The sequence below is a fragment of the Penicillium soppii genome (assembly GCF_028829465.1).
Source record: "Penicillium soppii strain IBT 18220 chromosome Unknown utg000005l, whole genome shotgun sequence".
Lineage (NCBI taxonomy): Eukaryota > Fungi > Ascomycota > Eurotiomycetes > Eurotiales > Aspergillaceae > Penicillium > Penicillium soppii.
Window position 1 is genome coordinate 2,470,267 of NW_026643235.1, and position 26,893 is coordinate 2,497,159.

Here is a 26,893-nt window from a genome sequence, read left to right on the forward strand (position 1 = left end):
TATCAAACCGTTTGGGTTTGAGCCTGAGGCTGAGGTTCGGGAGCAGGAATAGTCGACTGATCAGCCTCAACCTTGGCAGTCTTCGGCTGGGGAACAGGAGTGCGGCGAATGGGACCACCACCATGAACAGCAGCCGATGGAGTCTTTGTCCGGGCCGCACCGCCACCAGCTGCACGCGCAGACTCAGACTCCATAGCTTTCTGCACAACTTCAGACTTCTCGGCCTGACTCTCCTCGCCAGGCGGGGCACTCCACTTATCCTTGAGCCCAAGCAGCTCATCAACAGCAGCAGCCCTAGGAAGGAGATCTTCGAATTTCATGCCACGGCAGATATCAAGATACGTCTTGGCCAATTTCGCCTGGTTGAACTCCTTGTTCTTGCCCGGAACCAGCATGTTGAGCAGGTACTTTGTGTTGCCGAGCCTGTTCTCGCAGTCCAGACAGAAGCCCAGGTAATCATAGACGACGTCCCTCCAAGGCGCAGCGCCGCCATCAGCCTCAGCACGGAAACAAGACGAGTTCGTCTCAGCAGAGGTGGCGATCATCGCTCCGTCAACGCCGTACTCGGCCATCAGCGCGAGACCGTTATCCCGCGATGTCACGTCGCCATTCATCAAGCATGCCACGCCGGCATCGCGACAAATGCCTGCTATCATGCGCAGCTGGTCACGGATGGCGCGCTCGCGAGGACGCATGGGCGTCGTACGGCAGTGAACGGTCAGGCCTGTGATACCTGTTTTGACGAGACGGGAGACCAGGGCCTCTGTTTCCTCAGGTTTGGAAAGGATGCGAATTTTCACCGAGATGCCGATTTGGAAAGGCTCGCCTACTTCCTTGACGAGAGCTTCGAGGATGGACACGAGGAGGTCGGGGGTGCGGAGGAGGGCTGCGCCCATACCACCGCTTGTGGAGAACGGCTTAGGGCAGCCGGAGTTGACGTCGATGCCGTCGACGTCTGCCGCCACGACTCGGGCGGCCTGAACTGCTAGCTCAGGGTTTGCCGTTCCAATTTGGTAGATAAGTTTTCCTTTCTCGCGGGCTGGGTCGATGCGGTAGATGATTGATTCTTTATCTGCTTTCTCGGGGCGGCCTCCGTTGGATGGCAGGCGGGTGAATTCGATTGTGCCGGTACGGGGGTTCACACGGCGGGCTGCGCCGATCATGGCACGGTCGATTGTTTCGGGGCCCCAGACGAGGTCGGCGCCGTATTTCAGGGCCAGGAGGCGCGAGGGCAGCTCGCCGGAGCGGACCATTGGGGCGAGAACGATTTTGTTGCGGTAGTCGACGCCTTTGGGGGGGATGGGCACGCGCGCAGCGGCCGGGGAGATTGCTGTAGCGTTCATCAGGGACATTGCGGTGCGAAGAGATCTGATCATAGCATGCTGAAATGTTGGCGGGGAAGTTATACGGTAATTTTTTTCTTGGGCCCAGATCGGAGTCCGCCGATTAGAAGATCACGTGAAGATAGTGGCGATAACTATGTTTATTTGTTCAGTTTAGGGCGGTATTGTCATGGTATTTCGCCTATTCCATCCACAATCCAATCAATAAACAGTATTCCCTGCCAAGAATCACGACATCGTAGTACCTAAGTACTAAGGTACACACTATTGTACTGTACCCAATCGTCAACCAAATTGCCAAAGAAAATGAGTCCAGAGCTATTCTTCAGTACGATATTTTACAATATTGTATGATATCATAGAAACGCAGCAAATTTACTTTGGAATTGATGCAGGCCGCGTATATTCTGCCGGTATCGGCATGTCTCGCAGTCTGGGGTCGGGTAGGTGCAGTATACATCTGTCAATGTAAATTGTAAGCACGTATGTTGATGCTGTTCTATGAAAACAAAAACAAAAGGCATAAGAGTTTTAGATTCGGCTTGAATTGAGTATAGAATAATTGCAATTGAGTGTCCCGGTGTTCGGTCGGGATATAAATCGGGAAGATCACAGTATAAACCTGCCGACTTTCGGAAGCAAAACATTTTTTTGTCATTTCCCAACACAGGGCACAGGGGGTACCAACGAATTGCAACTTCCTACCAAGTGTGTCCAAGGCCCCGTCATAGGTATGTGTATAAGAAATACTTTAAATATATGCTTATAACAATTATCTAATAGGAGAACATTTCCAATTCAGCCAATGACTCGTCCTCCTTTAACCCGACTGGGAAGTGCGACCTCCACCGCCTCCCGCCGTGTTTGGCGCACATCAGCAACATTGGCTCCCCCCACTTCTACTGCCCCTCCTTCTTCCTTTTCTTTTAATTCTCCCTTATCCCGTGTGGCCCAAGTTTCTAGACACTTTTCCACGCCCAACATGACTTACACCGTCCGCAAAGTCGGCACTCCCTACACCCTCGAGCACCGTGTGTTCGTTGAGAAGGATGGCGTCCCCGTCTCCCCCTTCCACGATATCCCCCTCTATGCCAACGAGCAGCAGACCATCCTGAACATGGTTGTTGAGATCCCTCGCTGGACCAACGCCAAGCAGGAGGTACGATCAACCAATCTTCAAATGACCCCCGCCATATCCTGATTGCATCACAGATCTCCAAGGATGACTTCCTCAACCCCATCAAGCAGGACACCAAGAAGGGCAAGCTCCGCTTCGTTCGCAACTGCTTCCCCCACAAGGGTTACCTCTGGAACTACGGTGCCTTCCCTCGCGTAAGTTTCGCCCAACACCCACGGACTCACCATTGGGTTGGAAGAGGAATCTAAAACCAATACTGATTGCTCCATGCGCAGACCTGGGAGGACCCCAACTCCATCCACCCCGAGACTAAGGCCAAGGGTGACAACGACCCGCTCGATGTTTGTGAGATCGGTGAGCTTGTTGGTTACTCCGGCCAGGTCAAGCAGGTCAAGGTCCTTGGTGTCATGGCCCTGATTGACGAGGAGGAGACCGACTGGAAGATCATCGTCATCGATGTGAACGACCCTCTCGCTCCCAAGCTCAATGATATCGAGGATGTCGAGCGTCACCTTCCCGGCCTTCTGCGCGCCACCAATGAGTGGTTCCGCATCTACAAGATCCCCGACGGAAAGCCCGAGAACCAGTTCGCCTTCTCCGGCGAGTGCAAGAACCGCAAGTACGCCGAGGATGTCATCCGCGAGTGCTCCGATGCCTGGGAGAAGCTCATCTCTGGCAAGACCGCCCGTGGCGAGATCAGCCTGTAAGTCTTGTTGTTACATCTTGCTTGAGTTTGAGAGCTAACCCGCACCAGTGCCAACTCCACCGTTGAGGGCTCTGCCGACCGCGTTGACCAGAGCGCGCTCGCTGCCATCCCCCAAAACCAGGAGCTTGCCCCTGCTCCTATTGACGGCAGCATTGACAAGTGGTTCTTCATCTCCGGTGCCGCCGTGTAAAGTTTCCTTGCTTGAAATAATTAAAAGCGCAACCATATAGTTGGAAAGGAAAAGTTGAACTAAATGTTCACCAATGAAGAAGAATTGCTCTCTGTTTTTGGAGCGTAAAAGCCATTACATTCCGGTGACGACTTGACTGATAGACATGGATTTTAAGTTTGTACATGTAAAACTATTACCCTTTCCATTTACAATCCTACACAATATCAAGATAAACAGCCTTTTCGCCAACTCATCAAGAATAATTTATTCATATGCCCAACAGCGCCAAAATCATCAAATACAATGATAGGTAATATAATACACGAATGCACAGCTCGAATAGCACAACAGAGATTTTGTCCCCAGAACTAGTTCTTCAGGCTAGCCTCTCGCTGCAAAGCTCTGCCCACACGGGAAACCTCTTCGATGACATCGCCGATTTTCAACCCACGCTTCCCAACGTCCAGCACTAATTCTTTCCCGCCCTTGAATCCGATAGTCATGGTCGGCGACTCGGTCGAGTCGCGCGGCAATTGCTTCACCTGGATGTCGATGTGGGTTGGGCTGCTAGCTGGAATTGTGTTGGGAGTCCGGAGCATGCCAAGGAAGAGGCGACAGGGCCTTGAGGCGCGGGAGAAGGGGTTGTAAGCCGTTCGGAAAGTGGCTATTGTGGAGATGGGGATGGTCATGGTTGCGGTTGTGGGTGGTGGAGCGGATTGGTAGGTGTAGACTGAAAGGCGTGTTAGTTATTTATTTTGAAAGAAAGCTGATACAGCGACTTGGATTGTCGTGTAAATTGCGTACCTGAGAATATGAAGTCGAGTGGGAAGTTTTTTATAGGTGCTTTCTACCAATCGTGCAGTTGCAATTGCACAGAGAAGCCTCGAACTAGCTTGCGACAAGGATAAAAGCGAGAAGATCCGAGTGAGTCTGTGACAAGTCGGACGGGAGATAGCGCGTGGTCAATTCAAAGTTGTATTCAAACCAGAGCCTCCGATGCGAATTGCGGTTGAGCGAAATGGGGTATGTTTGTCTCGGATGCAAACACCAATTGGCCAAATGACGCCCGTCAACATGGCAACTCCGAGTTAAATCACTTCACATTTACACAACTTAATGTGTTCGTTCAATTTCCAGCGATAAAACTCGAAGGGCATACAGTCAGAAATTTCTAACCGGTAACGAGAAACGCCGGTCCTTGAATGCGTCACACCAAAGCAACACTTATCGCAGCATGTCCCCAACGACAGCCCTCCAGGGCCGCTTGAAAGAGCTCTCAGCTGCTCAGGGGCAAATCCAGCCCCTTGTTACCCGGCTGCGCGAGTTTACTGTCTCTATTGGACAAGGCGACGAAGCACGCTTAGAGCTCGGATCGGAGATACACTCCCGGCTGAAAGATGCCGAGCAAGAGTTAGAGCTGCTGCGCGTGGAGGTCGAGGCCTTGGAAACACCTGCCGATGGTAGACGGAAGGCATCTGCTACACACGGCGAGAAGGAGGCTGAAAGGGAGCGGATTGTTGCCATGGCGGGACGATTGGCTGAGGATCTCAAGAGGTAGGCTATCCTGCCCTAATACCTGGAACTTGCGCCTGCCAGAGAGCCCATGGTTTCACAGCTTGGCGTTATGACAGTTTTTAGAAAATACTAACTTTCCATCTTAGGACCCGAACTGATTTCCGAAACGCTCAATTACAAGCGAAGCGTAATGCCGAGCTCGCCAAGCGAAAGGAAAAAGAATTGCTATTATCTAGATCGAGCTCGGAGAAAAAGCAGACCTCAGAGAGGCTAACTCATGATGATCTTGTTTTGAACGCCTCCAATGATGTTACATCCGCGCTGCGCAGAACACACCAACTCATGCAATCTGAACTCTCCCGCAGCCAATTTGCCCAGGAAACCCTTGGTGAGTGCCTATCTTTCATTCTTGATTTGATAACATACTAATTCTATACAAAGAACAATCCACAGCCGCAATCTCGTCATTGTCCGAGTCTTACAGCAGCCTCGACACACTTCTTTCCTCGTCGCGCAGTCTTGCTAATTCTCTTCTCCGCTCCCAAAAATCCGATACTTGGTATCTTGAAACAGCATTCTATATCCTGCTAGGGACTATTGGCTGGCTTCTCTTCCGACGAGTGTTCTACGGACCTCTTTGGTGGTTGGTATGGCAGCCTCTGAAACTAGTCGCTCGCGTTATGTTTGCGACATTAGGTGCAGCTGGCCTATCCAGTACAGGCATGCAGTCTGCTTCTGAGTCAATCTCAAATGGCGTCTCTTCGGCTATCCACGACACGGCTACGGCTGTTGTGACTGGGGCCATGACATCTGCAAGCGCAGCCTGGATGAATGAGCCCTCGGTGCCCATTGACAGTGATCGTATAATCGACAAAATCGGACGGATGGTTGAGAAAAGTGAACAGGAGGAAGGATCATATATCGACGATATTACCCCGGAGGAAAGGGCAAGACAAGAAGAACTTCCCAAGAACCCGAAAAAGAGAATGTTTGAGGCGGAGGTGGAAGAGCCTGTGCGGGATGAGCTATAATTCTTGCTTATACATTAATGATGACCCATGCAGTCATGACAACTTCAATCCTGGCTTCCAAGTATTCCATCAGGATCGATAGATCAGCAATAATCGCAAATTTACATATGAGTACTCCATACTGAGGTTGAAGTATAGTGCTCGTCTTTGATTGGCCAATATGTTTTAAGTGCTGCGCGTGTCACGTGTAGACGCGTTCGATTGCGGAGGGCGTCAGAGCGAGATCTTCACCGCATCGCATACTAGCTTCGAGATAACTCACACCTTTACTGACTCGAGCTGCTCAACGATCATGGCTGCATCTTTCTTCAATAACAAGGCCCGTGCCGCTGCTGTCGCGGCGTCCAGCAGCTCCAAGTCCAAGGCTGGCGACAACAAGGAAGACTCAACTCGGCTCCAGCCGTGGGTTGAGAAATAGTACGTCAATGGTTTATCTTAACATCGCGATTTTCCTGGCTAATGCTCTTTAGTCGCCCTAAATCCTTGGATGATGTCGCTGCCCAAGACCATACGACAAAAGTGCTACAACGTACCCTCCAAGCTTCAAACGTGAATTTCCCAAACCCGAGAAATTGAGCCAAAACTGACCCTCCAAGCTCCCCCACATGCTCTTCTACGGCCCCCCAGGAACAGGTAAAACCTCAACCATTCTTGCCCTCGCCAAATCTCTCTTCGGCCCCGCCCTATACCGCTCCCGCATCCTAGAACTGAACGCCTCCGACGAGCGCGGAATCGGCATCGTTCGCGACAAAGTAAAGAACTTTGCTCGTGCCCAGCTATCCCAACCCACAGGATTGGACGCCGCCTATCGCGCCCAGTACCCATGCCCACCATTCAAGATCATCATCCTCGACGAGGCAGACAGCATGACGCAAGACGCGCAGTCCGCTCTGCGCCGCACAATGGAGACCTACAGTCGGATTACACGGTTCTGTCTTGTTTGCAACTATGTCACGCGAATCATCGAGCCATTGGCCAGTCGATGCAGCAAGTTTCGGTTCAAGATGCTGGATAACAGCGCTGCGGGCACGCGTGTTGCCAATATTGCCGAACAAGAAGGCCTGCAGCTTGAAGATGGCGTGATTGATACTCTGATTCGCTGCGGTGAGGGTGATTTGCGTCGTGCTATTACGTACTTGCAAAGTGCGGCGCGCCTCGTCGGTGCTGCGAAGCCGCCTGCGGTGAAGGATGCGGATGATGATGATGAGATGACGGATGCTGGGAGCAGCACTAGTCGTATTATCACTATTCGGAGTATCGAAGAGATTGCTGGCGTTGTGCCGGAGAGCATTATTGATTCCCTTGTGCAAGCTATGCAGCCCAAGAAGAACGAGTCGGCGTATGAGGCTGTCTCGAAGGTTATTACGGATGTTGTGGCGGATGGTTGGAGTGCCACACAGATTATTGGACAGGTTTGTGATTCTAATTCTTGCTTCGGTGCATGTTGCTAACACTTCTTCTAGCTATACCGTCGAATTGTTTACAGTGAGGCAATTCCCGATATTCAGAAAAATAAGATTGTCATGCTTTTCTCCGAGATGGACAAGCGGCTGGTGGATGGATCTGATGAGCATCTTTCTATGCTGGATTTGACGCTACGAATCGCTGGCATTTTAAGTGGAAGTGGAAACTGAAAGGTGTTTGTCCCATAAAACTCGACAGAGGTCTAGGCCTTTTTCTAAAGTCCTCTCATACTATATCGAGTGGATAGATGGCGTTCGGGGTTGGGGTTTCCCACATTGTGAGGCGTTGCATATCAAGTTTACAGCATTTAGTTCTTGTTAAATGGAATAACCATGATACCCAAGGTTCCATTATCTAGCTCTGTAGTGCTCTGAGTCCTGCGTACAACGCCTTCGAGCCTCTAAATTTCTCCGACGGAACACCTGCGGATGCATAAACTCCCCTCATCAAATCGGTGCCATCTTATCAAGTGGTGTGATCGTGTTTTGGAGATATCATGTAGGCACGCATCCTCCATATGCCTCCCTCCATTGCCCTCTACTCTCGATTCAGATCGTATCGTCGACAGCAACTTAGCTGCCCCCTGGGTCTTGAGCACGATAGAACAGCCCTAGCAATTGTTCGGGCAACACTTATGCTGAGCAAAGATACAATGGCTGAGGGAATGAAAAAGAGTGCATTCATTGTTTGAAAATCTGGAGGACTTATTAGGATCTATGGGTTCCTCGGAAGTATCGATATGTGTGTGTACTTTGATGACGGAAATAGAGGGAGATTCAAGATATTGGATGATGAATGGTCTTAAGATCTATGTTGAGACTAAAGCGCAAGCATAGTTCTGGGATTTAGCTGTGCTTAGGAATACAGCAAACAGATTACAGTTGAGTCTGTACGTTCTTCATCTTGCACGTCTCCTTCATTCCTATAACTTCTCTAGTACAAGATGAACCATATCCATTGCAGGCACTGCAGCTAAAACTGAGCCAGTCATCATCACAGAGGATGAAATCACCCTTAAGATTCCTCCCGAGCCAACCCTCAGAAAAACTCAAGTCTGCCTGGCGTCAAGTTAACCTAATACCAGTGATCATCGTGATCATAACAGGCGATGAAAGCATCTTTCAACTTGACCACTGCGCCGCCTTTCAGAGAGACCCAAGTCTGTCTGGCATTGAGCTTAGCGTCAAGATAGTAGTCATCGAAAATTTCACAGGCGGTGTCTTGCTCAAATTTGACGAGTTGGGCGCTTGTCGCAAATACCACGCCGTCTTTTGCAACGGCGGTCCAGCCCCAGAGGGAGCCAATGGAGCGCTTCTCGCCGTCGGCTGGGACTTTGACATTTGCGTTGGCGCCAGACTGGTCATTTGCAAGTTGGACTGTCACTTCATTTGACCAATTCTTGTCGTCGTCGTATTTTTTCTCGTCATCAGCAAGGCCGGTCGTGGCGAAGTAGGCGAGGATGAAGGGAGTCAGGATGTTGATCTTCATTTTCGAATGATGGGCCTGAGACTTTGAAAGATATTTGAAAGATCAAGATGTTGTATTGAACTGATGAGGAAAGATGTGATTGTCTGGTGCAAGTTATATCTAGTCCAAAAGGGCGGAAATTCACAGCCTTTAAATATTCCTCGATGGTGGTCAATGGGTTCTCAGTTCATACATCATGCGAATTCTATACCTGGATAAACCGTCATAGCCATGGCTTGGTGTCTTCGTTCGGTTGATGCCAGACCCTTAATTTACTAGGGCTACCCAGGTCTAGATTGCAATTCTCACTGCATTCATCCTTTTCAAGAAGATATATGTCTGGTGATGATGGAGAACACGAGGCAGGGTACCCTCGGCGAGATCGAAACAAGACTTGAGAACATCCAAATGATCGAAATCCCAGATTCAAACATAAGTACAATTCATTATACGAGATGCAGTCACGACTTGAAGCAACCTTTATTTGCCACCTACCCATGTCTCTCAATGAACGGCCCGGGGATGCCGTCAATAGGGTTTCGAATTTCCGCTATGCTAAGGGCTAGGCATCTTCCCCTGGCCATTGAGATGAATTCCAGTAATAATTCGATTTGTCACATTTTGAATTCTAGCTAGACCATCCACGGGGCTTTGCTTGAATTATACTCATCTGCATTGCAAGAGATTCATGTTTACATGTGTCTTATCTAACATTATATCCAACAAATCTTGAAATTCGAACTTCGAATATCAGACTGTCAAAAACTCAGCAGTTCCCCTGTATTCATAATGTGATCTTATTCATTCCACATAGAGCCCATCTAGACTCGATTTCATGACATCAGCGTCGATTATCCTTGGAATGGCCTTATCACAGTTTTACTATAGCTGCATTGAACGAATCAATTATTGAGTTATCTCCAATCCGACCATAGATAGTTTCAATTGAATAAGAAAGCGAATGATGGTTACATAATTTTACATAGTTAATTAGAGCAGATTTGGTACTTTGATCTCCATATGAAGTGTGAAAAAAGCATGAAGGCTTTTCTCTGCAACATATCTTTTCAATTACTCATACAGAGCAGAAGGTTGACTATGAATAGACTTCTATCTCAACATTCTTGGCCAAAACTCAGCTCACTTCTTCTCAAGCTTCCAAGGTTGATATCTCTTCATCATCTGGGATTTACGCCTTGGCATTGATAGTATTTCTCAACTATCGAGACCGGGTCAAACATCTCTAGTCATTGTCAGTAGGACTATGAAAGAATATCAAGGATGAACGACTTGGCAGCCGAGCCCTAATTTTGATCGCAAGCAAACAACCTGCTTCGCGGGTGACGTCGTGACTGACATAATGGACAAGAAAATGCTGAGACATACCTGAGTACCAAGGTTGTTCTCCGTAACAGCAAACCTCTGCACAACCCACATGGGAACACGTGATCGTGACTCCAGCATCTACCCCCAGGGAGTAGATCTGGGAGTAGGAACGAAGGATATATAAGGACACTCATTTCATATACTTAGTTTAGTTCTTCGTCTTCAATTACACATTTTCACTTGTGCATACCCTTGGAACTTCAGAGACTCTTTACTTGATTATAACTTGACACACACTACGAATAGACTAACACTCCGGTATAGATCTATTCGGCGCACTACCTGGCGTCGTTCCTCAATACCCTCGACAGGACTCATCCCGCAGTAAGGCCTGCTAGGCAACGGTAAGGTTGGGAGACAGATCGTTGAGGTTGGAAGTCTGCAGGAAATCAGAAAAGTATCTCCTGATTCTATCTAACATAACTGTGACCACTTAGCTGTGCGTAACACTAACGTTACCTAAATAGCTATTTCAGAGATCATGGCTTTTAAGGTCTTCCGATACTCGTGATAACTTAATAGCTTTCTATTAACAGAAAAGTATTAAGAATTTAGTACATTAAGGTGTTAATCTTTGAAATTTATATTTAAGGAGACTTTAGCCGTTTACGTTCAAAACATAACTTTTTTCTAGAGCGTATTATGTGATCGGGCTTACAAAATAGAATGTAATCAGTCAAATGGCGGTCTATGCTATTAGATTTGAATAACGAAAATTGAGCTAAATGTTAAATTGAAGCCCTTTCTTCTGAGTATTCAGGAATCGACTACGGTGCGTAGCTTTTGCCAGGACACAAAAAATTTAAAGAAGCAAATTCCACTCATGTGTGTATGATGACACCAGTTTTCGGATGATATACCGTAAAAGAGAATTTCCGAAGCCAAAAATGTCAATTGCTAAACTGCATAGAGTGGTTCATGAGGATCATTGAACCTGCTTTCATCCTTTTGTGCCGGGGCAACGTTGGTACTTTTGCGAGCAGTTTGTAAGCTGCTTACGATACCGAAGCCATAAAATAAATGTGATGGCCGATATGGAAAACACGAGTACACTTATTGAGGGCGTAATAAGTTTCACCAGATACGGGACGTACTGTAGTGGGATTGAGAGATAGACTGGTAAAACGAACTGAGCGTCATGATCAAAGATCATGGGCTGTTGTCAAGGAGGCTGACCAACAGGCTGGCGAAAACTGCCGCCCAAACTCACTGGGGGCACTGTGTACAGTATATTGCCAGAAGTGACTGTTGCGAGGCTATGATGTTCCGGTGATTTGCTCTCGCCTTTTACCGGCCTGCGATAAGAATCAAAGGTAGGGTCCACAAGTATTCTGTTGCAAAGGGCTCGCGTACCTCCCCTCACCTGCTTGTATTACCAAAGCGACCAGATTTTGATCGGGAGTACGGCGATGGAAACGGAGTTTCCCATATACAGATGGCCTCTTCGGATCAGCTCTGTGATAAGATAACTCTAATTGGAAACCACGCTTCATAGAATTTGTCTTTGTCTTTGACCTATTGAACCCAAATAACCGGCGGACGTAGTACTTGTTACTTTGTATGAACTCAATCATGCAGTCTATGCAGAGTCTTTCGAACTTGGGCCTAATCCAGCTGCAGGCCAATGTTATGTATATGAGGACTGGTTGAATCTCTTTACGGCACAGTCCCTGCTGAACGCACTGTACTATTTAGCTAGATTGTCTATCATGATGTTCTTATCATAACTCATTTACACTACCTCAAGCTTGACACTATAGCAGCCGTACCTCAGCCTGCTCAGCCTCATTCTTGATCGTTTCAATATCCTTGCCCGTGGTCTGCAGAAGCGCAAGCCGCTCCTCATGCCGACAAGCCAGCACAGCAAGCGTTGAAGACTTCCACAGAGGAACACGACGGCTCCGGCGATTGCTAAAAATACTCAAGATGGCGAACAAAATAGCGAACCCCTCAGTCACAATTGGAACAACGAAGTACCCCCAGCGGATGGACACAAATGGCTCGCTCTGAATTACCTCTCCGTGTGCAGACTGGGTATTCGGGCCATACCGCAGATAGTCCGTCATGGCAGTCGCCATTTTGTCGAACCGGTCGCCAATTTCCACGTCTCCAGATAGAGCAGCGGAAACGCCGAGGTTCGTATTGGCAAAGTTGCCTTCGACCCACTCGCTAACTATTGTTGTGGACTTGAAGAAGTTTTCCAGCGCGGCGAGACTGACATAGTTCGTTCCGAGCGCAGGAATATGGATATCACCACTCCTCAACTCGTTGGTGTACATGCTCCCGGCTAACATGACCCCTCCTGCTTCGATCCCGAGCGTCCAGGGATCCTTCACCCCGAAATTGACCTCCCGCCTGCTCGCAAAGGAGAAATTACTACCGTCGGCCTTCGCACCTGTATATTCGTAGGCCGTGATGGAGAGAGAGCAATCTGTAATATTGATGTCGTGCATTCGAAAATTATAGTCCGGGGTCGATCTATAGATCGCGAATCGCGTGATTTCGGGAAAGGTATCTGGCAATGCGAGAGTTGATAGGCCCATCAGCAGTGAGGATGTGTTCATATAGTATGCTGTCGCCAAATCGGTGTAATAAGCGCGAGTTGCAAGATCGACTCCGCCTGGTGTTGTCATGTTGCATTTCTGCAGGGCATCTACGTCACCCTCGCAGGTTGCCGCTTGTAATGTTTCCTGGGTGACGTTTTTGCACTCGGCTTTGAACCCAAGTGATATGTATGATCCGGTCCAGCGACATGTCCCAGGGCAGTTGAAAGGTTCTGTGGTGTTGATATCATACAGGCCCTGGAAGATGGCAGACTGCATACCGGGATCCTGCGGGATGCTCTCTAGTCAGAAGCATGTTAGCTGCACTTATTTCTTGGTTGTGTAGGGTGTCGACGGTGCTTACCGACGCCAGAAGTCGTCAGTTCATTCAGTAAATTCCGGCTATAATTGTGCGCATACCCGAAGGTGACGGTATCGGCAGAAGAGGTGACGTTTCGCTGCTCAATCAAAATTACCTGTTGTGCGAATGGCGAGAAAGCAAGTCGCAAGATTGTGATGAATGCGCCGATGGTGGCTAGATTCCATTTGACGGTGGTAAGCAACAGAATAGACCCCCAAACACCACGACTCGCTCCGTCAAATGTTTCAATATCAGCAAGCTTGCGAGGCCCGTTCTTGAAGTGAAGCCATTTGAACTGTCCAATGAATGTGCTAACCCCGTGCATCAACGCCATAGACCATGCAGTTGTTAGGATAGAAATTGTCGCGTTGAGAGAGACGCGACCGCGCCAGGCAGAGAGAGGCTTGTTGTCCATATACCAGAAGATAATAACGATGGCAATGACGAGGCCCAGGGCCAGAATCGAACTGATCGATTCCAAAAGCCATTCGCTGGAGGAGTATACTGGATGACGCTTGTACTCAGTGGTGGCCGCAGCATATAGCTCAGAGTCTAGTTCGATGACCTGAGCGGGTTCATATAGGTGATCTTTCGGGTCACTGTCATCTCCAGCCATGGTGACAGCCTGTGGCTACAAATCCGTGATTGGAATGCCTTCGAGCGATGCAATCAACATAGGATGAGAGAACGCGATCAACCCGCGGAGCGCGGCCGAAGGGTGGCTAGTTTGATTTATGCCCAACTACTGCTGTCTTCGACACGTGTGTCATGCTCTCGTGACTAACATCAGCCTTCAGACTGTTGGGTGTTTCCAAGAACTTTAGTCAGACGCTAACCCTTTGGTGGTACGGGCCTTGTTTCAAATCCTTCGCTGTGGTCTATCCTCAAGATCTGGCGCTTAGCCCACGCCCCCACAATGCCAGAGGCCGTAGCGCAGTATTTTCCTCTTTGGCATCGCTGCACATCGCTAGGCTAATCTATCCCTGTCAGATCCCGTGTCACCCCCTCCCACGCTCCCACAATGCCAGAGGCCGTAGCGCAGTCTTTCCCTCTTTGGCATCGCTGGGAATCGCTAGGCTAATCTATCAGCGATAGATTCTAAACTGTGGAGTGGGCGAACGGCCTCACCGGGGTTTTCGGAGGCGTTAACTCCAATGCTCTCGGTTAACCACTGCTCTTGCGCTTTTTCTGTCGTCTATACTTTGGCATCATAGCCAGTGAGTTGGGTCTGAAATTTATCTGCGAAGTCGGAGACGTTCCCTGGTTCGATTTGATGAATCAAGCCTTCATTTCGCGGGTGAGTGAAGTGAAGCAAGCTCCTTGCGGGTGACGATAGATGGCACCCCTCCATCCTGTTATTTCGCGTCCCCGACCTGTTGCTTTGTATCATGCTTATCGTTTCAAAAACACCAGTTGGAAATTCCTCCTGAGGCTTGGGAGGGTCACTCAGGTACGCAGCTCAGGCACAAAGTATGTCTTCGAAGGCGCCTGAGGTCCAAGTCATGCGCAGCCGCCGGAGGACGCATGAGAGAAAGGTGTGGCTAGCTGGGTTGCAACCAGCCCTGCATTAGTACATGGATTAATCTCCTAATTAAACCCGGAATTGGCGTCATGCTTGGCTATCGAAGTGAAAGGATCCACGAACGCTAGTTGGGTCGGGCCGTTATCCAAGCCTCGCCTTGATGTTATCATTGGATGAAAATCCCATTTGCACTATCCATTTCCAATCTTCACGTATTGCGGCTATAACAATTCAGGCACAGCATGCATAATGACTAAAAGGTGCTGACGCCCTCTGGAGCGTCAGGTAGAACCCGGTGCACTTGCTACGTGAGTCGGCTCAGCCTTGCTTGTCTTGTTCTCGAGCTGTGTACTAGGGTACTTGACGAGAATGCGGGATTTAAACCGCCTGTGCTGGCCTTTATTAACAGAAAGTGTGCCCGTATCTTAATATTTGAGACAAGCATATGACTACTGGCAGAATCAACCAGGTAACTCATTGGCAAGGTGTCCCGGTCTTTAACCGACTTCCAAGGTTAACCACATATATATCCCGGTCAGGGAGTGGGCATACCTAGTGTACTGCCTATTGGGCATATTCTTAGAGCTCTCGGTGGGTGAACGGCTATTCACCAAGTCTCTACCTGCAGCAAGAATGGAACCGATGCACGCTTTTACACTCGCTCAACCGACGGAGATAATGTGTGACAGACCACAAAAGAAACATCCATATATGTGCATATCTAGTCTATTCATTGAACAGCAGATGTAGTCTGCAGACTACTCCGAACCCAGCAAGTCAGAAAGCTTATCCAGATAAGCATGAGGCCTAACATCACCGGATACGAAATCCTCCTTAGAAGAGACACCAGTCAGCACACCGAGCGTACCACCAAGCTTGCCCTCGAGTCCAAAGCGAATGTCCGTGTTAGCACGGTCACCAACCATGCAAGCACGGCTACGGTCAAACTTGAACTTGCCCTCAATGGCGTCCATCATAGCCTGGCTGGGCTTGCCAAGGGCAACGGGCTCCTGCTGCAACATCATGATAAGCGGCGCGCTCATTGAGCCTGCGCCAGGGAAGAGAGTTCCCGAATTGGGCAGTGTGGAATCGATGTTGGTGGCCAGGAATACCGCTCCCCGTTTGATATAGTGGTATGCCAGCGCGATCTTAAGGTAGTTCATATGGAAGTCGAGGCCGACAAGTACCACGCCGACTTCGGGGTCCAGTAGGGATTCATCGCCTGCGGCAATCTTCTTGTAATCATCTGGGGTCACATCGCGACGGTACGCGGGGTCTGTGCCGCCAATGAAGGGGACGTCCTCAGAGCGGAGTTCTTGTTCGATTCCGGTCTCACCAATCACATAGACCTTGCGCTTGTTCTCGGGGAGCTGCAGAATGCGCGAAATGTATATGGAGGAGCTGTATGACGAGGAGAAGATTTCTTCCTGTAGGGCTGTGAGTCATGGTGTCTTGGGACGTCTGGATTCGAGAGGTTTGGCTTTGACTAACCACTGTGCTGGGAATACCCAAGCCCTCAAGCTTCTTGCGGTAGTCTGCGCGCGACTTGGTGCTGTTGTTCGTCACGAAAACCACTTGCTTGCCTGCGCCGATTGTTAGCTTCCACTGGCCGCCAACTTGATTTTTGACATGTACCATTATTCCGCAGGAGCTCTAATGTCTCCACTGTTCCTGGGAAAAGGTGATCACCGGACCACAGTACTCCTAAATGATCACTGTCTCAGCTGTTGTTGCGACGCGGAAATCGGTGGCTGCGGGGATTTGGTGCGGAGGGAAAACCGAAATCGAGACGGTATGGGGGACAGACCATCGCAGTCGAACAGGAATACCTTGATTAAAACAAGTCAGTAATTGCGATCATTCTGAGCCCAAGTGCGACCGAAAAGTACGGACATCAAACTTATTCAGGAACTCCTGGAGACCAGCCTTATCGCCGGTCAGGTAGCGGGGCGCGACTTGCGATTCTTGCGCCATGTTAATGATCAGACGGAGGTATAGTACAAGATATGAAGGTAAAATGAATTGAATAGAAGTAGTGAATCAAGATGGAGATTATGACACAGTTCGTACCACCCAAAGTGAATCTTCGGTGAATCGCGGGGCTGCGGGATACTTGATGTTTCTTGGCATTGGATCTACATTCTCGTCTTCTATACTTCCTAGGCAATGTGCTCACTTTGGGCTTTATCCACTTCTCCATCTTTATCAAGAATATTGCCATTCTTGGACTGATTCTGTCTGATTTCTGCCAAACTGACACCTTGCTGGCGCAGTCTCTCCAAGTACAGAGCGGCATCGGCTTCTTCGTCACGCTCTTCCTGGGACATCTCAGGTCCCCAAAACAGAAAGAATAAGGTAAAGGCCCGGGCCGCATCCATGAAACTGGCAATGACATTGCCATCATTGAACCGCGCCTTGCCATTGAGCCCGGGTGGTAGCGGGAATCGCTCGCCAATGATAAACTGGATCGTGGCTGAGGCGGAAGATCTAAGATCACCAAGCTGATAGGTCAGTCTGACCATAAGAGATCGGAGAGCAACCGACGAGAGCTCGATGAGATGAATTGGCGTTGGGCCCCAAACTCCACCAACGAAGAACTGCTCAAAAATGGCATACGCTGCAAAGGACATATTCCGTGGCAAGATATACGCTAGGATGATGGCGCCTCCCAAAACACAAGAGACGGACATAGTCAGACGCCAACCGAAGAATGTACTGATGTACCCGATTGTGCAACTGCCAATCAAGGCCCCGATCTGGCCCATGACAGTAACGACTGTGGTCTGGGTTGCGTCCATTTCAGCCTGATCCTTTAATGCAAGGCCATTTAGCAATTAGCGACCGCCCAATGCCGCTTCCTCGACCATCGGCCATGTAGGATATCTTCAACCTCTTGCATCATCGGGCACTCCAGAAAGTCTTTGAAAGCATCTGGGTGAACAAGGGAGTCCTGCATCTTGCTTTCCTGTGTCTGTTCTCGACTCACACGGATAATTTCAAGGGCATAATCAGGAAGCGGGATGCCCATTCGATCGGCGTCTTCAAACACATCGTACATGTATTCATGAACTGCATCCTCAAACGTTTCTCCCAGTCGATCAATTGCAGATATCGAATCGTCAAGAACGCCACGCAGCTCTTTCTCTGGTATGAAAGCATATCCACCAAGAGCCTTGTCATACATATCTGGAAATATCGAATATACCATTGCACGAAATGCGTTATAACCTCCAAATTGATCAAAATATGGATCTTGATGGTAGTCCACATCGCCGTAGTCGGCGTGTGTAGCTACCTTCCTGCTGTGTCGAGGACATCTATGATTGATGAGGATGGTAATCTCCGGGCAGAGTGACGATGGGGTGGATCTGCGCAAGACGCAACGACAGTAGAGATATCGATGCGTGATATTCCATATAGGCTCCCATTTCATGGTCAGTCGGCGGCAAACTTTCTCGATAGCTTGTGTATCATCTTTGCATGTCGCCGCTCGTGTAGGTTGACTTTGACTCTGCTGCGAAGATTCTCCGGACACTAGGTCGTCGGGTACCTCACCGTTGAAGGGTAGGAGCGCCACATCCCTGGTCTCATAGGGAATGTCGCCAGGCTCTACCCAACGAAATTGCAATTGGCACCGGGGGCTATATACATATCATTCGGCTTTGTTATCCTGACCAGGGCTCATAATAGCTTACCATGTAGTATATTTCCGGCGGTATACAGTCTCCACCTGCTTCTCCCCACAGCGCACACATGCGAAATGGTCGAAACCCATACAGGTGCTCATCACAAAGGAGACTTTGAGTCCTCGTCCTGATGTAACATGCATATACCAAGTATCATTATCGAGTTTCGTCTTTCCGTCCCAGCTCCATAGCTCCAAATGAGCATATCGTACTAAGTCTGACCCGGGGAGGTCATTCGCTTCAAACTTGTGCAAGAGAAGCTTCAGGAACTCCTATAACTAGTAGTTAGTCATAGTCATTTTTTGGAGAGCCATCAATACCTCTTGTGAACAGCAAAGGTTCAAAGGCAGAAAGTAGTCTCGATCAAGGCCGTCATCAATACGGATATGTTCCTCAGGTGCCCCCGTTTCCCACGGATTTCCCATGTCCTTTGGCTTCTGCGAACATGGCACTTCCAACGGTGGTTTCAACAGTAGTACCAAAGTATCTAATTGTTCGTGTATCGACCGCAGCCCAAGTTCGTGCTGAACACCCGCGCTCCTTAATTCATATTAGCATACTCTGTACAGAACCCCCACAGAATGCAGCACATTGCTCGTTTCACCAGATTCCGAACTATTCTGGTGACAAAAAGGTAGAACAAGAAAGCTACTCACAGTTGTAGGCTTTGTACCGAGCAAACTAGCTGACGATCTAATTGTTCAAATCGTTGTTTATTTCTGACTGCGCAGGCCGCAGCCTTGAAATTAGAGATAACATGCCGCTTCCCGTTTCCCTTTGTTGAGTTTATCATCTGCGACAGCTGTTCGAGAACTTTGCGGCAAGCCTTTATGTGTTCATTATCAATCTGAGTAAAAGGGATGGCTTCAAGAGAGGCAATATCCCTCAAAAGGGCTTCAATCTGCTTCTCCTTGTCAGCAATATCTTCGAGTGTTCCATTTGTTGATCGATATAAAGCGAGGAAGCGGCTGAAAAATTGCAGCCCAACTTGCGTGAACTGAACAATAGTACCAGCTAAGCTAACTGCTTCCATGCCTGCCGATACTGCCGATGATCAGGAGTTTCTACTTTTGCGGTTGACTGAATTGATTCGGGGAGTGAGCCTCTTCATCTGTCGACTTCAAAAAGAGGGGTAAGCAAGGCTCTCTGGCACAGCCTCAATGTTCAGCCTTGTTGTATAGCCTCCTTTGCTGTACAAACAACCACATGCTACAGTACGTGTCAGAAGCAATGGAAAACGGAGGTGACAACCTGACTTAGATTTGTATTACGGTTGCTACGTTGCAGCTTGAATACCATGCACAATATCTCCAAGCAATGCTGGCTCTTGCATGATCTCACTTTGTGACTACAAAACTATTACAGCCAGACTTCGAGCACATGATATGCACAGAAAGCAAGGCACGCTGGATATTTATCAGCAAATGCTACCTATATCAAGACATAAAGAGTGCTCAAGAAGCGCATGGCTTGCAAAGGTCCTGTTTTTGGGAGTAATAGCTCACTAATCCTCTCATACTAAAGACTTGGCAGTGGACGGGAAAAACATCATCATATATTAGTTGGCGAAAGTGATTTCGAGAATTACTGTAGTCGCAGTTCAGACTGTTAGACCAGATCCTTATGATTGCGCGCTTGCGGCAATTGGCAGCTTCAGCTATCTGAAAGTCCGTCAGTTCGCCATTAGTTATCATTTCATGTATAAATACGAGCGCATAATTGGCTAGGTTGAGAGTCATGCTTCACTCCATGACTGGTCTAATGATTACTGGTCAACTAAGTCCTCAGTATTGGGAATGATATCGTATAGCACCGAAGTAGCAGGTGTCCAGTTATGACATGTAATAAGCACAGGCCAGGCTAATACAACAATCCGGTAGTACGGTACATCGCCTAGAAACTAGAGCCGTTCCAAAGGCGTTTTTTTGGCACTAGGATTTGAGAAACAATGAAGGAATGTAGCTGGCAACACCAATTTTCGAAAGTACTGTATTGTAAATTGTTACTTCTAAGGTTGTAGATTTCATCACATTTATGGCCCGTTTCCTGCCTCTTGCGCACCTAACTCACCAAAGCCTAGCAGACACTATAATCCGGGGCAAATTCAGATGCCGGGGTCTAGCCTGGTATTCATTCAATGCTCAAATATACTGTTATCACTAAAGCATCAAATAACATTATATAGTTTACTAAATATCAATTTACTTTACTCATAATTCAAGCTCATCAGGGCATCAGGAAACATATGTAGACGGAATGGTCACATCAAGCCTCCATAAGTTCTACCCTCCTCTTCCATTTGCTCATCCTTCTTGATGTAGTCCTTGAACTTGTCTGCTTCGCTTTCCTTCTTTGGCTCGTCCTCATGTTGAGGCTCATGGTTATCCTTGTCTTGATTGGGATGATCCTTGTTGTCATGGTGACCAGGATGAAGCATCCGGTCCATGAAGCCTCCAAAGCTTCCCTTGCGGTGTTTGGGCTCTGTGGGTACCATTAGCTTGAGATATTCACTGCCAAGTCATTGACATACGTTCAGACATGTTGTAGTTTCAATTTAAGTGGTTGGGTATGGAAATCAAGGATGTATTTATTGTAGATTGTTGAGATATAATTAGGGACAAAGTGTCTGATGTCCGATGAGCTTCTTTAAACGGGAAATGATTACCTAGTCCTGGAGATATGATCATGGGTTGTGATTATAAAGATCATTATCGTCTGGAAACCAATACAATGGCCATTAATTAGGGTTATATTTCCCCACAGTTTGGATCTTCGAAAGTGAAGGCGTCATTGATATTTTCGTCCCAAGGTTGAGAAATTCCATTACCCTATCACATATTTGATGCCTCAGATATCAAAAGAGGACTTTTATTGATTCAGACTAAAAGTAAGTACTCTGCGCGCCCAATTGAATTACCCACGGAGTTCCCCGATACCAACACAATAATGTTCTAGGCTTTAGTGGGGGTTGTTCAATTATCCACATAAAATACAACTCCAAAGCCACAAATATGTAAGTTATAGATAACAAACAAAAGCCGAAACCTATGACGTAACAAATCCATGTACGACATTGTAGCAAACATCGAATGCATACTAGATCTAGATCATCGTAGAATTATGACCCATCACCGAGCCGATCAAACTCTCAGATGCATAAACTACCGCATTGACCTACAGGCACAGGCACAGCAAATGTCGGTGACAACTGTCGCTTAAATGCGGGGGTCACAGAGCTGCGCAACGAAAGTCTAAGACTAACAACTTAAATCGGTCTCATGTACTGTGCAACCTACGTAGAACTAATGATTAAACCGACCAGCTCATCGCAGTTGGACACCGCTAGTTCACGCAAGAACTGTGCATCGACACGAGGTATGTGTTACACATTCGAGAGAACGATTCGGGTTTCTAATTCATGAGAGACCTACATACCTACATGCTTGCCTACGCACATATGTATATATGTATGTATAGTACTGGTGTTTGTACTCCCTAGTGCAAGTCTCGTCCTACACAAATATGCACACCCGGCCTGGTAGATAGTTCCAGGCCTAACATGGTTCAAACCCGACCAGTTGAAAGACCATGGCTGCCAGTACTGAAACACTGCCCCTGCTGGAATTAGGAGTCTTCAGATTAGACTGTCAAGGCAGACGGGTATGAAATTGAACTGGAATGATTGACTGGCGATCAGCGTTGGTGCGTCCGTGCGGCGCATATGTATATGTAAGTAAGGAGACAGGCATGCGTTTTGCTAGCTATACAATCATATGATATAGACTTGGATATGCTGCAGAACTTATATTACAATGATATGACTTGGATGAATTTAGGTATTGTAGATAAAAAGTGAAACTGGTTTTGATAAATTGTGGAACAAATTCAGATTAAATAGTTACGTATAGTCAGCAGCTAGAATCAAGTAAAGCCAGAAACCCTCCCTTGAAGATACCCCAATGTTCATAGAAGAAGAAAGGAACACGAATGAAAATTTGGTATATAATGAGAGGTTGGTGGACAACGAAGACTGGATGTAAAGCAAACGCTTGGCGAGGGTGGAGTAATAGCCATGCAGTAGAAGAAAACAAAACCAAAAAGCCAAAATGAACAGAAGAAGTGTGGGTATGTGATGATGTCGTGAGAAGTCGTAAGATGAAGGATGAGTGCTGAAGAACAATATAAATAAACAAAAAGCCAACATAATCAAACAAGCCAAAGTCGCAAGGTAATAGAATCCTTTAAACCCATGGATCAGATTGCACATAGGTATGCGGGTTAACAGGCCCAACAAACTTGATCTGGGCCTTCAACAGCTCCCGCCTGCGATCATCCTTCGACTCCACAATCTTTTTCTTGGCCCCCAGGAAGACCCCACGGGTATTTTGCTGGAGTTGCTTGAGCGGTGGAGCCAACGTAGGTGTGGCATTTGTTAATGATAGCTCGGGGGCAGATGATGAAGAAGCACCCGCTGAAGTAGGCGAGGTCTTGTATTTGAGAAATTGTACAGTGCGCTTGGCTTTCTTTGGTGATTCCCAGATCGCAGGGCCGTGCTTTTGGTATGGCGAGAGTGGAACCGCGAGTTGATTTTGGCGGGGTGTTGTAAGAGAGTTTGAAGATACCGTGGAGGCTGGGGAGGTAGAGAAAGTAGGCGAGATTGGGGTTTGCAGGTGGAACATCTGTTTGGTGTAGTCGTACTCGGTGCTCGGAGATGTCGCCACGGATATAGTTCTGACCGCGGTGGTTGTGTCTAGAACCAAAGAGGGCTGGGCTTCCCAGCCTTTGGGGCCGAGAATACTGGACGCATCATTTAAGTGATGGTCCATTGGTGCTGTTGCCGGGCGCGGTGCTTCGTGGTGCTTATTGTCTGTGGGGGGTGTCTCGCGGGAGAGAGTGCGATGGACATAGGTTTTGATTGACTCACGGACTCCGCCTAGACCACCGCGATCGAGTGAATGCCAGCGGTACTTGCCCTTGGCAAATTCTAGGGCGGAAATCGTGCCCTTCTTGCGGGGCTTATTTTGTGCGACCATGTTTGGACTCACACGGCCACTGGCTTGTAAGGCTGAAGGAGTTGCTAGTTCGGGAAAATAATCCCACTTCTTTTCTCGAAAATAGTGATTGGCACCTGTGCGACTTTGCGTCCACTGCGGCGAACGACCGTATTGTGTTTCTGATAGCGAAGATGAAACTGATGATGGCTGAACAATTGATTCGTCGATTGTGATATCTATGGCGTCCGTGCGCTTGAGTGGAGGAAGTGGAGATACGGGAGTCAGAGAAAGATCGGCGGATGGAGTCGGGGGATCGGCCAACTCGAAGTCGTCAGAGCCAGAAACGAAAATGGGGTAACTGTCGGCTGAGCTGCGGGGTTCACTGGCGATACTGTCGACTGTACTTTCGCTATCGCTGGAGTCACTCCACATCGCACACTCTCGTTCTTCAGAGAGTGGTCTCGCGGGAAGAGGCTTGTTGAGGAACAGATCGCGGGGAAACGGGGATTTGGGTGAGTGAGGTGGTACAACTCGCTCGAGTCCTTCGAGTGAGCGAGAAGAGTGAATGGGAGGAGCCATTCGGCTATAAGAGAATGTTGGGGACAACATGATGAATCAGTCAAGTATTCCAAATGATCACAAAGAAAGTCCGAGACCAAAAATAATGAGAGAGTATCATCAGCTCGAAGACAAAGAGTTTAGAAAGTGGACGAGAGGTTCTAATATTATACAGACCCAGTGCACGGACTACTTCTACTGTAGGTTGTGATCTCTAATATAGAATAATATTTTAATGTATTATAATAAATAATAACAAAAAAGAATTGGCAAACGAACTACTCCGTACGCAAGGCAAATAGAAACTGTAGGACGCCGGATCGTCATCAACCCTTGCTCCGCCTAACAAATGATACGATTGGTTCTGATAAAGACGGAGTTAGGCCTACAACTCATAAACTAGGCACATGTTAGGACTTGTTAACACCTACGGAGTACTAAAAGGGTTAGGCAACTCTGACATGTCGCTTTTCTTCATTAAATCCCAACTAACTCAATTTAGCTGCCTTCTCCATTGTCTGGCGGGTCAATTGATCCGAGCCTTTACGAACGGCACTCAATCGGCCTAACCGTCGAAGCTTGGCGATCATCTCCTCATCTCCAAAGTGACTATTATGCTCGAATTCGGGTTCCTGTGCATATGCAACTCTTGCTGCGTCGACGATAATCCGTGCTGTCATGCCAAAGATTCGATATACTTCCTCTTCTTTCTTGTTATGCCCATCCTTCAACGCGGAATTCTTCTCATTCCTTGTATTTCGAACAAAGAATTGATGCACTAGTGGCGTCGTTAGTATCCACTGTCGGACTACCCTTCTCGGCCCCTTTTTCTCTCTTCTGGAACTTTGATAACAAAGGGAAGGAAGGGGGGAAATTTGTTAAAGAAAACAAGAAACAAAAAAAGAAACAAGATTTTAAAAAATAAAGATGCCGTGTCATGATATCCACCTTGAGCATGGTTGGTGCGACAATTCCATGTGTATGAAGTAGTTGTTGTATACTCCGTACTCCATCCACTCTGGAAAAGTTCCCCCAAAAAAGAAAACAAAACAACCAGAAATAGAAATAGAAATAGAAATAAAAATTATAAAATAGCAAGGAAACAAAAATAACTTACTTCGCCAATTCTCATTATGCCACAAACTCCAAGCTCCGCGATACCACTCATCCCCATCTAGGTTCCTTTTCAAGAACCCCATTAATGGTGCAGTGAAAACAGCCGCAACCTCTCTAGCGTCTAGGGTTGGAATGAGTGACACCTCAGGATCAGCGTTCAGCCCCGACTGCGGATCATAGCCGTGCAGGAGCGCAACGCAGGGACGCACTACCAGCTCCGTTTTGGCAAGATTTGCCGGGAGCTCGCAGAGGTGCTCCACGCTGAAGGGGGGTGGGAATTTCGCATTGCTATCGGGGAGACCGATCTCCTCGCTTGCTTCGCGGCGCGCGGTTTGGAAGGCCGTTTCTTCTTCTGTATCTGCTCGGCCTAGATTGGAGCTTGAATGTTAGAATGTAATTCCCGAGTGGTAATGTAATTAATGGCTTCGGCTTCAGCTTCGCCTTCTTGTCGAGCTTGACTCGATTTCTTTTGCTCATTCTATTTTGTTTGTTTTTTATTTTTTTTTCAGTCTCGTTTGTTTTCATTCCTTCGTTCATCTTTTGCTTGATTCTTTTTCCTTTTTAGGATATATATTTTTTTTTTCTTTTTCTTTTTCTGTTTGTACTTTTGTGAATACTTACCTCCAGGCAAAGCAGCGTCTCCTGCGTCTATACAAGGTTAGCTTGTCCCGAACAAACCATCCATGTCATGCAGGCACGACCTAAAAGTCAGACTGCGCACGATCGTAAAAGTCAAGACTTACACGAACTGAGTGTCTTAGCCCGTATCGTAACAACCACCCTGAGATCCCCCTTGGCGTCCGCATATAGGAGTATGAGCACTGCCGCTCGCCTGCTAAGCGGGAGCGAGTCATATGTTGTTGGCGGGGGGATGTAATTTCGGAGTCTGGTGATTGCTTCCTAGGAACTATTAACGGGATATCCTCTTCACTCATAAACTTCCGTATTCCATATGCTTTTTTTGGGGGCTGAATTCCGGGGGTTGGGTTTCAACGCCGCTATTGCACGGCGGGATGGGCATCCACGGGGAGAGAAAGTAACCAGGCAAAAAACGGTGAAAAGATGTCTCGGTTTCAATAAGGCAAAATCTGGAGCTTGATCTTGAACGTGGGAGATTCGGTCTCAGGATAGTCTTCCGAAGAGAATGTTCCATAGTGCATCACACAGGTTTCAAGACCGTAAGATGTAAGACTTGAAGCCGAAACTCAAATGAACCGTGGCCTCCATTCTCTTGATAGGGAACGATCTTCATGCAAGAAAAAAGAAAAAAACAACATGGCAATTTAAGACAACCCGTGGCTAAGGCAGGGGGAAGCAAGGAACAGGGGAAAACCGGTAGGGGAACAGGGATAATCTGCATCCATGGCAAAACGGACACAGCAGTTTTTCACAATACGCTGGGCGACACGCGGTCTCGTCGGGAAGCTGCAGAGAACAAGTTACACATACCTGGGAGGCGTGATTTAGGGGCGCCATTATCTCGGAGGTTCGGGGCTTGGGCTTGGGAGGGTTGATGTCCCTATTGAGGCTGAATTGTTTGGGTTCGAAGTGTTGATTGCACTTCTGTGGGATATTGCTAAACCGGCGAATTGCTGGAAGCAGCTTTTTCCGCATGACAGGGAGTGGGGTTCGATATACAATAATGTATTGAGCTACTTGAGCGACTATGCTGGGGAAAGTTGGGGTTTTCCCAACATACGGAGCCGAGGTAAGCTCGGTTACTAATAGTGTAACCGGCAAACATCCGACTTTGATGTGATACTAATGCAATGGAATCATTGTGAGAAAAGGTGGGTTTGCTAGATTGTAGATTTTGTTCGCTTTTACAGCCATCGACTTATGCGGTAATCAAATTTTTCGACTATATAACAGCCAAATGGAATCAAAAGAG

At 47.8% G+C, this 26,893-nt stretch overlaps 13 protein-coding genes across 13 annotated transcripts; 3 read left to right on the forward strand and 10 right to left on the reverse strand.

Moving 5' to 3' along the window:
• Positions 1-2: 2 nt before the first annotated feature.
• On the reverse strand, positions 3-1,352 carry N7529_006370 (tRNA-dihydrouridine(20) synthase (NAD(+)); the record flags this gene model as incomplete). The annotated part of the gene is made up of 1 exon (XM_057241897.1): positions 3-1,352. One exon carries the CDS (start codon positions 1,350-1,352, stop codon positions 3-5), a length of 1,350 nt encoding a protein of 449 aa, XP_057097256.1.
• A 973-nt stretch (positions 1,353-2,325) lies between these two features.
• On the forward strand, positions 2,326-3,377 carry ipp1 (inorganic diphosphatase IPP1; the record flags this gene model as incomplete). Its single annotated transcript, XM_057241898.1, has 4 exons — positions 2,326-2,502; positions 2,556-2,675; positions 2,757-3,184; positions 3,236-3,377. The coding sequence occupies 4 exons, from the start codon at positions 2,326-2,328 to the stop codon at positions 3,375-3,377; spliced, it is 867 nt and encodes a 288-aa protein (XP_057097257.1).
• A 350-nt stretch (positions 3,378-3,727) lies between these two features.
• On the reverse strand, positions 3,728-4,048 carry N7529_006372 (mitochondrial 54S ribosomal mL53 protein; the record flags this gene model as incomplete). The annotated part of the gene is made up of 1 exon (XM_057241899.1): positions 3,728-4,048. The coding sequence occupies one exon, from the start codon at positions 4,046-4,048 to the stop codon at positions 3,728-3,730; it is 321 nt and encodes a 106-aa protein (XP_057097258.1).
• Positions 4,049-4,593: 545 nt separating this feature from the next.
• On the forward strand, positions 4,594-5,905 carry N7529_006373 (putative protein transport membrane glycoprotein Sec20; the record flags this gene model as incomplete). The annotated part of the gene is made up of 3 exons (XM_057241900.1): positions 4,594-4,913; positions 5,021-5,262; positions 5,316-5,905. 3 exons carry the CDS (start codon positions 4,594-4,596, stop codon positions 5,903-5,905), a joined length of 1,152 nt encoding a protein of 383 aa, XP_057097259.1.
• Positions 5,906-6,197: 292 nt separating this feature from the next.
• Positions 6,198-7,539, forward strand: N7529_006374 (replication factor C subunit 2; the record flags this gene model as incomplete). The annotated part of the gene is made up of 4 exons (XM_057241901.1): positions 6,198-6,322; positions 6,376-6,454; positions 6,502-7,317; positions 7,369-7,539. The coding sequence occupies 4 exons, from the start codon at positions 6,198-6,200 to the stop codon at positions 7,537-7,539; spliced, it is 1,191 nt and encodes a 396-aa protein (XP_057097260.1).
• Positions 7,540-8,443: 904 nt separating this feature from the next.
• Positions 8,444-8,857, reverse strand: N7529_006375 (uncharacterized protein; the record flags this gene model as incomplete). Its single annotated transcript, XM_057241902.1, has 1 exon — positions 8,444-8,857. The coding sequence occupies one exon, from the start codon at positions 8,855-8,857 to the stop codon at positions 8,444-8,446; it is 414 nt and encodes a 137-aa protein (XP_057097261.1).
• Positions 8,858-11,976: 3,119 nt separating this feature from the next.
• Positions 11,977-13,742, reverse strand: N7529_006376 (DUF3176 domain-containing protein; the record flags this gene model as incomplete). Its single annotated transcript, XM_057241903.1, has 2 exons — positions 11,977-13,067; positions 13,130-13,742. The coding sequence occupies 2 exons, from the start codon at positions 13,740-13,742 to the stop codon at positions 11,977-11,979; spliced, it is 1,704 nt and encodes a 567-aa protein (XP_057097262.1).
• Positions 13,743-15,406: 1,664 nt separating this feature from the next.
• Positions 15,407-16,622, reverse strand: N7529_006377 (uncharacterized protein; the record flags this gene model as incomplete). Its single annotated transcript, XM_057241904.1, has 4 exons — positions 15,407-16,075; positions 16,140-16,264; positions 16,428-16,477; positions 16,528-16,622. 4 exons carry the CDS (start codon positions 16,620-16,622, stop codon positions 15,407-15,409), a joined length of 939 nt encoding a protein of 312 aa, XP_057097263.1.
• A 185-nt stretch (positions 16,623-16,807) lies between these two features.
• Positions 16,808-17,446, reverse strand: N7529_006378 (uncharacterized protein; the record flags this gene model as incomplete). The annotated part of the gene is made up of 1 exon (XM_057241905.1): positions 16,808-17,446. One exon carries the CDS (start codon positions 17,444-17,446, stop codon positions 16,808-16,810), a length of 639 nt encoding a protein of 212 aa, XP_057097264.1.
• Positions 17,447-17,475: 29 nt separating this feature from the next.
• N7529_006379 (uncharacterized protein) lies at positions 17,476-18,081 on the reverse strand (the record flags this gene model as incomplete). Its single annotated transcript, XM_057241906.1, has 1 exon — positions 17,476-18,081. One exon carries the CDS (start codon positions 18,079-18,081, stop codon positions 17,476-17,478), a length of 606 nt encoding a protein of 201 aa, XP_057097265.1.
• A 2,513-nt stretch (positions 18,082-20,594) lies between these two features.
• Positions 20,595-20,874, reverse strand: N7529_006380 (uncharacterized protein; the record flags this gene model as incomplete). Its single annotated transcript, XM_057241907.1, has 2 exons — positions 20,595-20,815; positions 20,865-20,874. The coding sequence occupies 2 exons, from the start codon at positions 20,872-20,874 to the stop codon at positions 20,595-20,597; spliced, it is 231 nt and encodes a 76-aa protein (XP_057097266.1).
• Positions 20,875-22,575: 1,701 nt separating this feature from the next.
• Positions 22,576-23,907, reverse strand: N7529_006381 (uncharacterized protein; the record flags this gene model as incomplete). The annotated part of the gene is made up of 1 exon (XM_057241908.1): positions 22,576-23,907. The coding sequence occupies one exon, from the start codon at positions 23,905-23,907 to the stop codon at positions 22,576-22,578; it is 1,332 nt and encodes a 443-aa protein (XP_057097267.1).
• Positions 23,908-24,374: 467 nt separating this feature from the next.
• N7529_006382 (NUDIX hydrolase) lies at positions 24,375-26,616 on the reverse strand (the record flags this gene model as incomplete). Its single annotated transcript, XM_057241909.1, has 5 exons — positions 24,375-24,664; positions 25,004-25,369; positions 25,624-25,650; positions 25,746-25,902; positions 26,452-26,616. 5 exons carry the CDS (start codon positions 26,614-26,616, stop codon positions 24,375-24,377), a joined length of 1,005 nt encoding a protein of 334 aa, XP_057097268.1.
• Between the last annotated feature and the right edge of the window lie 277 nt (positions 26,617-26,893).